The 12,554-nt window shown below is 38.1% G+C and overlaps 1 protein-coding gene across 9 annotated transcripts in view; it reads right to left on the reverse strand.

Moving 5' to 3' along the window:
* Positions 1 to 12,554, reverse strand: part of PPP3CB (protein phosphatase 3 catalytic subunit beta) — a 49,943-nt gene that overhangs the window by 4,624 nt on the left and 32,765 nt on the right. For 2 of the 9 annotated variants that reach the window (XR_010473633.1, XR_010473632.1), the window contains 4 exons: positions 11,635 to 11,719; positions 10,699 to 10,796; positions 1,317 to 1,375; positions 661 to 733 (listed from right to left, as the gene is read on the reverse strand). Coding sequence is in view for 7 of the 9 variants with exons in the window: in XM_065068487.1 (XP_064924559.1) it covers positions 3,419 to 3,597; positions 5,247 to 5,276; positions 10,699 to 10,796; positions 11,635 to 11,719 (392 nt within the window). In the remaining 2 variants the exon portion in view is untranslated. Of the gene's footprint in view, positions 1 to 660; positions 734 to 1,316; positions 1,376 to 1,925; positions 3,598 to 5,246; positions 5,277 to 6,791; positions 6,818 to 10,698; positions 10,797 to 11,634; positions 11,720 to 12,554 lie in introns of those variants that run through there. The other 7 variants (XM_065068487.1, XM_065068488.1, XM_065068485.1 and 4 more) reach the window with 7 other exon arrangements.

Consider the following 12,554-nt stretch of genomic DNA (forward strand, 5'->3'; position numbering starts at 1 on the left):
ACCACCTTCTAAGAGAAAACAACTCCAATCCCAACCATTTGTCTCTTTGCTGAAGAGGCCAATTTTCTTCACAACTCCATAGATACAATTATAGCAATTTTTCCATTTCACAATTCGAATCAAATAAGCTTTGAAAGGAAAGCTGTTGTTTATAAATAATTTTGGGTGGAGAAGGTGTCTGTTTGACATTAAATGTAGGTGGGCTCTGGGAACCAGGCTGGTCTTCCCTGTTTGTCTCACCAGGTGGCAGCAAGTTTCTCGACAGCACAAGTCCCAGCTTTAAAGCAAGTCCCCAAAACCCTCCTCAAGCACGTTCTGTACTTGGGCTTCTGTTTCACTACAACACATTTACACTTCTCGGAAGAGCCAGAGCCCCAGCCCACCTCTGAACGCTCCTCCTCGCTGCTGCAGCCCCGCGGGTGATGGTTTAATCCAGCAGTTCGGAGAACGCGCCCATTCCCTGGGACACGCGGAGGCCACTGAGCCCGGGCAGGACAGCACCAGCAACCAGCCACCCTCTCACAGCTTTTGCTGCCCTTCGGCTGACAGCGCTGCTTCCAAGCATTCTCCCCTCTCCACCCAAGAGCAGACTGAGGACACACGCAGTTCCGCCCCTCCTTAAATGCTGAAAACATAAAATGACCAGCACAAACTACTTACAGTTTTCCAGGAGGGAGGATATAATTTCTTCTCCCCCAACAATGCAAGAATTAGAGACAGCTCCAGACTCCACCTTTCGGAAACACAGTGGTAAAAATGAGTATCAGCTTTCCAAACAAAGAAAATCTACAGGCATAATCCTGTAACCTGACTGCTTGCTTAAAAGGAGACAGGAGACAGGCAGCATGAGAAATCAGATCAATAACTGCCCAAGAAATTTTCCTTTATTGCAGATCTGCCTCCATATCTGGCAAAAACTACGACAGACAACGGATACTGCAGGGGAATCTCAAGGAAGCATCATTGCAGCTGGACACTTCGTGCCTCACAAGTATCATAACCAGTTCTCCACAGCTGCAATAAGATTTTTCCAGGCAAAGTTTGGATCTGTATTTTCTTCACATACACAACTCCAGCTACTCACAGTACAATCATAGCTAAGATATGAGTATCAAATAATGAAAAATACTGTCTTGTGAGGTTGAGAAATGTTCCACTAGCACTTACAAGGAGGAAGGTACCACCAAAACGTTCATCACTGAACATTTCAGCTGTTCTTAAGAATATGCATTTGTTCTGCTCTAATACGACACCATATGCAGACTGTACAGCTCACAAGCACAGGGGTGCTTAAAAAAAAAGCCTCAAAAACTTACCATTTTTAACTCGATCTTCTGCATTCAAATGCTGAGAATAATTTCCAATTAGAATGCATCTGCAATAAAGTAAAATGAAGCATTAAAACTCCATTAGCAATAGCATGTCAGTTATTATTTTTATCCTAATTCTCATCCTGTTCGGCAGCTTGTCCTTACTTTGAAAGGAACACACCGCAAAGACTCAATCATGTATCTGTATGGACTGTCAAACAAGCAGTCCTCCCCCTGCCCTAAAAGCAGCCCCACCACACTTGACTGCTCTTGGATGTTTGTTTAGTTCAACACACAAAACGCAACTCAACTTCAGAGCCTTTCTAGAATCAACTAACCCTGCTCTTAGAAGCTTGTGCAAACCAACAGTGGATGGCCAGTTTAACAAACAGAAAATATCTAGGTTTTTTTATTTATGAGAGAGAACTCAAAAGCAAAAAAAGAAGCAGGAGTAACATGTAAAATAAATAGCATTTACATCCAACTAGTTCTCTGCAAGCTCAATCTGACCTTCTAGGCTACTTCTTCAAGAGCTCATATTTTGAAGACTATCTCTGAAGAATTGTCAAGGTCAGATTAGACCTACGTCTGCCAAATAAAACCAGTACACAATGATAGGAGCCGCAGCCCATGCACAAAATTTATTGTGTGCTACTGTTTATAAAATACTTGAATAGTTCAGAACATGCATAAAATTTCCAACTGAGGGGTATGTACAGATTGTACTTTATGGCAAACAAAAAAGAGGGAGATGAACTCTAGTGACATAAGCTTCAAGTTGTGTTCCAGGGGATGAGAAGGACATGTAGCAAATGTCAAATATGTAACGAAGTACAGTGGCAATCAGTACAGTCCATTATTTGTGAACAAATTAGCACAGGGCTTCAATTTTTATTGTAACCAAGCAGTCCTGTAGATACCAAAACACATGCAGTCTCAAGTTTACACTTTCACTAATGCCTTAGCAGTTGAACAGAGCAATTTCTTACGCGCTGCTTTGCCTAAACAAGAAGTATGTCCGATACAGTTTCAGTTTCCTTTACAGATTTAAAAATAATAAAAAGCTTGCAGTTATTCAGCCCAGTGATTATCAGCTATTGATGCAACCGTAATACTCACAATAAACTAAAAGTAAGCATAACATCTAGGTAACCTACAGATGTACATCATAGGTCTATATATTAAATATTTGCAAAATGAAAACATGCATACACAAAATACAATGCCAAGCTTTACAGACTTGATATGAATCAAAATTTACTTAAACAATGTACAAAGTTCAATTAAAAGTACCTTAAAATTAACACTTCCATATTGTTCTTACTTTTAAAATTAGTATATATATATATATATATATTTTATTTTTAAATTCAAGGTGGGGAAGAGTCTTGAAAAAGCTGGGCAAAAAAGTTTCTCATTTAAATATTTTTTAACTCTGTGTTCAAGTAATAAACATTCCTACATAGAAATCTTCTGATAAGCTGTAACTAAAAAATACAGTGAATACAGTATAGAATTAGCAACATCTAAGGAGTAAACCTGAGGTCGGCATCTTACAGAAGGACCAAGTGAGATCTTTTTGGCATTTTTTCTGTCTATTTAAAATACAGTTTTTGCAGCCTCAGATACTTTAAGACCATCCTAATCTATCATTTTAAAGACATATCATTAAACCGATGTCCATTAATAAATAGTTAGCTCTTAGGGTTGTATTTGAAAGTCTGATTTAAAAAAAACAAACGACAGAAAAACCAAGAACTACCTCTACCGAAAGAAAAATCCCATTTGTAAACTTAGAAGTGTTGACAACAATAAGCGTAGGATGCTAGTCTAGACGCGCTTTAGCGAGAACAGCCCGGTCCTCTCCCCAGGTCTCTGCAGCAGCCGGGGCTGGGCCCCGCGGGACGGGGACGCACGGGGCCGGGGCACCACGTGGAGAGAGGGGCTGCTGTCTCCAAAGCATGACGGCCTTCCTGCAGCGGGACCAGGTCACGTTCAGTAGCCACCTCAAGCGATCCCCTGGCTATTTCATCTGTTGTCACGTCAAAAAGCAGTAATCTAGGAATTCTCAGGCAAGACAAGAGTGAGTAAACCAGAAGCTGATGTGGTCACTGTGCATTGTTGTTGCCAGTTCCATTGTTTCCATTGGCATTTGTTGTGTTTATAGTATTAATACCATCTTGTTGAAGAGCATCTTTTCTTGGTGGCATTCTCTCATTGATCCTATCCAAACCTTTTGCTTCTTCAAAACTGCAGATTTTATGTTGCGGAGAGAATCCTCGTATTGCTTAACAAAATGCAAATTCGATATGTCAGTAATGGAAAAGTAAGTTGAAAGCATATACTTTTTCTAACAAATGATGTTTAAAAACAGGTAAGAAATCAGCCAAAGAAACTTATGGCTCTGCATCTGTATTAGTAAAAGCTTCTCTAAACCGCTTTCCTGAAATGTTCACAGGCAATCGTGATTTCAGCTTGTAACAAAAAGAACTATGTCAAATATTCTGGCAGTAGGCATCAAGGGGTTTAACCCCACTTGATCGCTTCTGCGTGTCCCTGGCGTGGCCCAGCTCCAGCACCAGCTGCGCTTGCTGCCCCAGTCCGGCTCACCTCAACATCGCCCTTCTGCTGGGTGCAATGTCAGGGAGATCCAAGCAGCGCAGCAAGCGCAGTGGAGGCAAAGCAGCGAAGGGTTACAGAAGCCACAGGAGCTTCACGTCCTGCATACGCATCGATGGCCTGACCCTGCAGTTTTCATGCAGGCAAAACTGCGGGACGCGGTTCACGTTCTGCGCTGTACGGGTGGGGGATGGAAACGGACACAACCACAGTCACTGAGGTAAGCGCTGTGGTTAAACAATGGCGTCATTTAAATACACACGTATTTAAAATAACTAGAGAAACAGGTATTAATTTAATGAATGAGGTCTGTAGGTGAATTTACACCTCAAAATGGTTGACCACATAATAAGACTTTGGGATGAAATAAATATTTGTCTCAGGTACAGCTTTCCACTCACAACAACGGGACCTCTTGCACGTGTGTGTGAGAATAGAATATAGCACTCGTTTGTATTTTTGGAGATCTGACTTCCTTCATTAAAAACAAAGAATAAAGGAATTAAATGGTGCTTTGCCACTGCATCTGAAAAGCCCTGAAGGTGGTTATCTCAACTGCTCTGCTCTTCGCCTTTCACTTCACTAAATATTGAGCAAGAGGAAATTAAGGTTTCTCTGAAAAGACAACAATCTGAAGTCGAATGCTCTGAACGCCAAATAATTTGATGGCATTTTGCTCAATACCACTATCAAAGGACCTATACACAACTTATTTAGCACAGAAGCACTGACAATCCGTGGAATTTAGTATGCCTCATCCTGACAGGCTGGTGTATATACTGGAAATAAATTTGGTCAACAAATTATGTTCAAAATCTATAAAAAAACCATGACATTTATACATCTTGCACTTCCAGATGTGTTATGGAAAATTTTTAAAAAAATGTGTTCAAAGCCATTAAAATAGATCTTATGAGAAAAGGCATGCACAAATAACCCTCCTTCCACATACAACCCCCGCAACCAAACAAAACCTGGCAGCTGAATGCAGAAAATAAACCACTGAACACTACCATTTGGAAAGACTTCAAGACAACACCACGTTATCACAACATGCTATTATACAAAAACCTACTGCATATTTTGTAAAAACAAACCAAAAAAAAGACCAAAAAACCCCCAAGAATTTCCCTAAAATATTAAAGATAATCATCATCCTGAAGCCAGAAATGAATGTTACATGTAAAAGGATGAATCAATGCCGTTGATTCATCTCTGCTTGTGCAAGTTGAAAGTAAAACACACCCACACAGAGCACTTTTGAATTCCCTCCCAGACACCACAGATCTCTGCCCGTGGCAAAGACTCTGATCATACCTTTTTCAGCCTCAATTGCCTCTACAGTGGCTGTACAGAAGTGAGCAGATGCATGCAAAATGAATGAGAAAGATGAAGAGTGTAATATCGCACAGCAGAAAAGGCAATGATCAATTTAATATCGTATGCTACGCCAGATTAGACTACAAGTAGTTAAAATGATAATTAGGGTTTAGGGGGGTTGTTTTTAAGTGAAAATTCTCCTACGTTTTAACTAATACAATTTATCAACTAAAAGTATATCAAAGCAACACTAATTAACTGATGTTATTAACTGCACATTTCTAAAAGGTTTTGTTTGTTTTTAAGACAGCAACAGAAAATTGCAACTGATGTTAAAGTTGTGGTATGGTTTAAAAAACACTAAATATCTATTTGAGACTACTGCTTCATTAGATTACCAGGAAGGAGACTAGAAAAATAACACTCGTTCTGTTCAAATAATAAGAAATTAGTTTTCATGTTTAGTACCCTGAAGTTCAACTAGTACTTTAGTTTCTCACCGAATTTCAAACTACAACAAGTATCTCTGAGAACTGAACTGAAATTTAAACCATAAAAGACAAATCTAGCAAGTCATATTTATAAAGTCTCATAAGTGGTTTAGTTGAATCAACAACGAAGTCAGCGGCAGGAAGAGGATGGGATTTAACATAGTCTTGGCAGGTGAATTAACGTGAAAATACAAACATCTGGCTTACTAGTTGTTTTTCAGACTAAATAACCCCAACATCTGCTGTAATTTCTTAGGTGTAAGGTCTTTCCCGTAATGTAAGGTTATTAGGATATCAAGATCAAAATAACTCTCTACCAGGACAGATTGCCTAAAGAAACCACTTTGTACCTATGACCAAAACTGTAGTGAGGTTTCTATAATGGTAACAACTTTTTGCCTCATGTATGATGTACCATGATGCTAATACCATTGTTTCAGAAATATTAACAAAGAATAGCACACATAGCGGTAAACCTACTTGTGTAGTGCTCGATGCACATTGTGACAACAAAAATCGTAACAGAGAAATCAAGCAAATGTTGGGGAAAAGAGTTATATGGGAAAATATGGCATTAGAGCAGCATAGAATTAAGTTTCTGGCTTCTCATTTCCTATCCAACAAAACCCAGCCACATTGCAATTGCCCACGCTATGCTGTTAGGTATCTATTGCCTACGCTTTGCCTGAACCTCACTGTTGCATAAAATGATAACTTCCACTGAGGTACTCTAAAAATTAAATGAAATTAGATACTTGCATTGTTACCAAAATCATGTGGAATACTTGGGCATATTGCACAAAAAAATTCTTTCCTGCACTTAAAGCTACAGAGACAAGGGGCAATCCCAGAATTAATCAAGAAAACACTTGAACGAATGGTTATTTATGTTTACATTAGGGAAAGAAACTTCCTCAAATTGTAAAAATAAATTAGTTTAAGAATTATTTTAGAAAGTCACCAAATCAATACTTTCATACTACAACCAATTTGCCATAGAAATGCAACACTATGTAAAAAAACCACCTCTTTCCACCATTTCCTGTTACCTGTGAGGTCTTTGTTTTCAATCTTTTCCTGAAAAGATCATGAATACTGATTTATCTCTGTAAATTATGTAGCTTGGTCATAAATACAAATTTCAACCTTTACTCCTAGTTCATTCTACTTGTAGTACTACTGCTCGAAAAAAGATCTTGGAATATACATCATGGTTAAGAAAAAGATAATTTTCAACTTGACATAAAAGAACAAACTGACTGGAAAACATCAGCACTTCAAAAATCCCACACTGTAAAGACTCAATTTGGCAAATAATTTTGTTGGATTCTCTTTTGCAGGTACATCTAATCAAAACTATATTCTTTGTAAACCCTGACAAACCTCAAGTGAGTGCCGTCTCATACTAACGTCACGGGTAATCCTGACATCTTTGGTCAGGAAATTCTTGTTTTGAGAGCAAATTTTAAGAGGGCTGAATGGCTTTTCCATCCTCAACTCCAGCTCTCCCCCCGCTTTACTTAGGGGACAGATGTGATACAAAATTGTTGCCAACCCTCACCATAAACTGCCTTACTGCCCCCTGACTAACTGCACGGGCAGCAATGAAGGGTAAGAAGTATTTGGCTTTTTAATTTAGGCTCATGTTTACTATGTTGCTGAAAAAGGCCTTAGGTTTGTAGGTTTGTTGTTTGGGTATTTTTTCCCAGATGTTGACTCAATTTGAAAACAATTTTGTTGGATTCAGTTTGCAGAATATTCAGTTAACAAAATAAGTCAGTAGCAAAGGCTACATGAAAGAATAGTGCTTAATATGGTCTTGAATATTTCAGCTACTACAGTGAAAGCAAAATAAATACTAAACCCCATAAATCTGCATTTAAAAAAATTTAGAAACATACAAAGACCACGATTTCCCAAGGTCTGTTTTTCTCCTAGTGCATTAAAGCTACCTAAAATAACCTATATTCATTTTTAAAAAATATACCTATATATTTCTGGAAAGGTAATAGTCATATATTGACTTCTTCCATAGGATGTAGCTTTGCACTTTTTTCCAAAATTACATTTTGAATCTGACTTGCCTTTGTTTAACCCTTTCATTGCGGCTCGAATCTGCATTTGGCCGGCAGAGGGTTCTGCAGCGGGCACGTGCTCGGGCACTGCCCGTGTTGTGCAACAGCGAGGGATGCACTTGGTGCCCTGCTCTGCTTCAGGCCAACGCCACCAAGCTCCCCAGCCCTGAGCACGGCCAGGACCCGCCCAAAGAGAGCGGCTGGAGCTCAGCACATTCCTGACACGGCACTGGCTCTGCAGAGATTTGGTACACAATGTGTTACTAACATTAAGAATTATAATAGGCATACATGCTGAAATTGCATATGCATTGCCTTAATGGTGACTTACATATATATGTCCATATATATGTTTGCCCTGATAAAAAATTTCAGCCCAGCTCTCCAGAGAAATGTAGGTACATGCTCCAATTTCTTACAGCTTTCAAAGCTTCTTATAAATTTAATAGCAAGCAGCACAAACCAGGCCTTTTCTCAGTGTGCCACTGACAAACAAGCACCGGTAAGGCTGAAACCTGGAAAACCGATGACATATTGGTCAATTTTTTGAATTTTCAAGTAAAAAAAAAAAATAGAATTAAAAAAATACTATAATATTATGTTATTTTCTCACATCTAGACTAGTTTAAATTATTGATACTATACTGATCCACACAGTACAATATACTTCAAAAAGCAATTAAATATTTGTAGTAAGAAATCTTACTATACTATCAGTGACCATATTCTTTTCCAAGAGTATGAACTCACTGATATTACAATGGTTTAGAAAAGTGTCAATTAGTGAAGTTTCATTTTATTTTTGGTTTACTTCTAGCCTTGCAATCAAGAGTAATAAGTTGAAAACTTCTACTTTTTAAAGACCGAAACAATAAAATTCTAATCAGTAAAAAATAGTGCAATTTAAGGAGAACTAACAGTTGGCATGAGTTATTTTGAACAACCAACATGACTAGAAGAAATGAGGTATATTAATGCAGTGCATCAAGGAATATTGCCATCAGAAGTTCTAGTCAAGACAAAAACACACCCACAAAAATCCAAAATGCATTTTGCATACTTTCCAAATGTCCCACATTTTCAGTCATGGTAGAATGTCATATGTTTCATGTTTAAAAACATTTTCTAGTCAGTTTGATCCTCTCTGGTATTTGTAATGCAACATGGATAAAAATCTGTTAAATGAGTGAGAGGAATGCAGACTCATTTTTTTAAGCATAATAAAGTATCTTATTAACGATGAAAATTAAAACTAGAACATATGCTTTGGGAATAGTTGCATGGATTAGGAAACATACACCATTTCTTGTTATAGACATTCACAAAACAATCACATACAAACACTGGACATATAAACTTACTTGTAGACATTATATGTCCACTGAAAAATGACTCAGAATGTGACATTCATGTTTCAAAGCTATTAAAAAGCAGCTTTGATAGTTTAATAGAAAATGTAGTGAAAGGTTTTAAAAAACACTACATAGAAAATTCAAAAAAATAAAATAAACAGCCTAAATCACAAAATGAGAAAAGCAGCTGCTCCTGGAAAATGGATTGTATAAAAAGTGGTATTCACATATCACAATCTCTCAACAGTCATAAAATTCAGTGGTCCCATACAACAGTTTTATACTTCTAGTAAAGCATGAAGACGGCCAAGAAAAAGCCTTTGAATAAGTTATGTTAAGAGCGCTGCTGATATGAAGTCCAGTTTCACACTGATATATTTTACTTATTCACCATGGTGAAGAGAAACCTGGACTTCATTCTTTTAATCCATTTGGTGCAATCTCAAAGCCTTTTCCCTAAGCCTAGTTAATCACTTATGGGCCTTGTGAAAAATATGATCCAATGATACAACAAACTAAAAAAAAAAAGAAGAAAAACCTTTTACAAAATATTCAATGAGCCAGATTACAGGTAATTTTTGTATAGAGTTCTTTTTATTTTCATGCAAAAAAATATATGCACACTTCATAACACCCTTTTATTTTGATTTATTTACAGGTTTTAAATTCAATCCCTTTATTCTCAACTGCTTTTATAACAATTACTGAGTATGTTTCAAGTACAGCATTGTTCAAAATGCACAGACAACGTGCAGCAGCAAATGCAGCAAACCTCAAAAACAAGGTGCTACAACATTGCTTCTACATCAAGAGACAGACAAGTGTCTGGGATAGTGGTTTAATTTTAACACTTATACAGACATACATCTATACCTAGAGAGAGACAGACAGATCTAAGAAAGCAGCTACATCTGCAGAGGAAGGAAACAGCATGTTACAAGGACAATTCAGGGAGGTCAATTATACATAGAACATTTGACAAACAACATAGAGAACAAACTTTGGCATTAATTACCAGGGTACAAAACGCAGCACATTTCAGTCTATCAATGGAGTGCAATACGGAACTCTGCAGCCTGTAGCTGTTTGTTAATATCAACGAGTATTTGACATCGTCAATGGAAGTACTAACACAGCTATGATAAAACCATTTTAATGGAAAGCAGACGAGTAATGATGCAAAATTACATTGCCATTTTTGTATCTGCAATGATCAAATGCCTCGGTACCAGACCTGTCAAGTCACCCCACTTCAGGCATCTGTGCCACCTGAAAAATTGTGAACTAGGGAAGCTAAAGTCTGAAACACATGGCCTGACACCGCTGAACTCATTGGCTTTTAGTTTTATACCCTGGTTAAGTATCCATTTCACATTGCCTGATTAACACATAACACTATGCTTGTATCAGCCGCTAAGACAAGAACTGAAAAGCATAAGAAATTCCCTGCATGCATTATGTGTAGTGTTAGCAAAAGAGTGAGATGTGCCCCAGTCCATCTGAGGCACAGCAAGTTGCATAACATCATTACCACTTTGCAGGGTCTGGCGTCCTCCAGCCAACACTCCACTAGGTAACATTCCAGTGGGAGTCAAACCCTTGAGTGTCAGCACACTTTCACTCTCCTCCCTGGTGGGAGAAAAAACAATAACAAAACCTTAAACATCCTCCCATGAAAACATGTAATAATGTAAAATCAGGGTGGGGGGAAGGAGAGCCTGTTTTTCCTGTGCTTTCTGCATGCCAAGACTGAATACATTCAAATCCAAACAACAAATATTTCTATTCCATACCAGTCTCTCCCCTGCCTAGGCGTTATAAACACTGATTACGTGTGAACCAATTCTGAGTAATTATTCACCTGCAGGCTCATTAGCCTTGAAATTAGCACTGAATGCCTCATGAGGCACTGCACATATCTCAGTGCCCTAAAACAATCCACAATTTTGTTCAAAGTGTCTATGCTTCATGAAACACCAACTTAAAAAAAAATATCCCTATTTGAACAATTATGGCCTGTGAAAAACTGTATGTTTTGGGTAAATGTGATCATGAAATCTCTAGATCTAGACAGGTACAAGAAATGGTATTTTTTAAAACCTGAAACAAAAATAACCATAATCCTCAACTTTCTGCTGTGGCAGAAATTTTCCAAGCCAGTCCTGACCTTCTCCATTACACCCTTGATTTCAACATCTTCTATTGTCTTTCCGACACTTGTTGTTAACGGCTGGACAAATAACTTGTAAACTAAAGATCATGTTCTCTAATTCCCTGGAACATGACTCAAAAATAATTTAAGAAATATTCTTTACCCAAAAATACCAACATCAATGGGGTGCACCAAGATTCTGATGCACAGTTATCTCCCTGAAAGTGTCTGACATCCATCTTCCTGAAACAGAGATATGTTTTCATAATATACACAATAAGAAGGGGTTTAGGAATGCCAAAGTCATGCAAGTACCTGAGAACAGAGAAGACTCTCGCCATCTTTCCAATTGCTCGAATTTTGTTTCTGATTATTTCTTTCCGTGCGGCAGCTGTACCTACTTTCAATGGAATAAGAGAGAGTCTCAAGCTCATGAGTATTTACAGGACCACCGTTTTAAAAGTGCATCAAATTCAACATGACTGTTTAAGTCAGTACTCTTCACAGGAGGCCAGTACCCAAACACTTAAGGGCACGAAGTTATAAAATTATGGCTTCAGCATGCCAAGACCATCAGCGCCTCTGTGTCCACAGAACACAAAAAAGTTTAGGATGTTCACACTGATTTGCTAGAGCTAGCAAGCACCTAAATTACCACCCACTACTGTGTAGTAACTATCATAACCCACTTGCCAAAATTTTACACTTGAAATTCTTCACTGACATTATCTGTGTATATCAAGATGTAGGCAAGCAGCCCAATATAGAAGCCAGAGACATTACAGCCACAAAAAAATAAAGATTTGTTGCTAGTTTTTACACAGCTGTCCAAGAGAAAACAGGCATCTGTTCACTTGTTTTTATGTCAACTCTCCAAAACATACACCCACAAAAAAGCTCATAAAAGAAAATGCCAAAGAATTGCAGTGTTACATCCTAATTTTTATGTTTTATATCATCTTAGGTTTGCATCATCTGCAGAAATTACAAATACCAAAGATCTGGAGTAAATACTGCATATTCCACAGAGCAGAGAAATACCATTTGTGCCAGATAAAAGTGAAGACAAAACTCTGACAAGAGGCTTGTGATTGGGAAAGAGAGCCACCTTTGCCTGCCTTGACATTGTAGAAGCAGAAGCCCCTTTCTCCAACACCAGCTGTTGGTGGTTTGTTGCAATGTCTGAAAGTCATCCTTCCCCTCATCCTCTTCCCTTCTGCTGGCTCCTCACTTCC

Source organism: Columba livia, chromosome 6 (genome assembly GCF_036013475.1).
Source record: "Columba livia isolate bColLiv1 breed racing homer chromosome 6, bColLiv1.pat.W.v2, whole genome shotgun sequence".
NCBI classification, from domain to species: Eukaryota; Metazoa; Chordata; class Aves; order Columbiformes; family Columbidae; genus Columba; species Columba livia.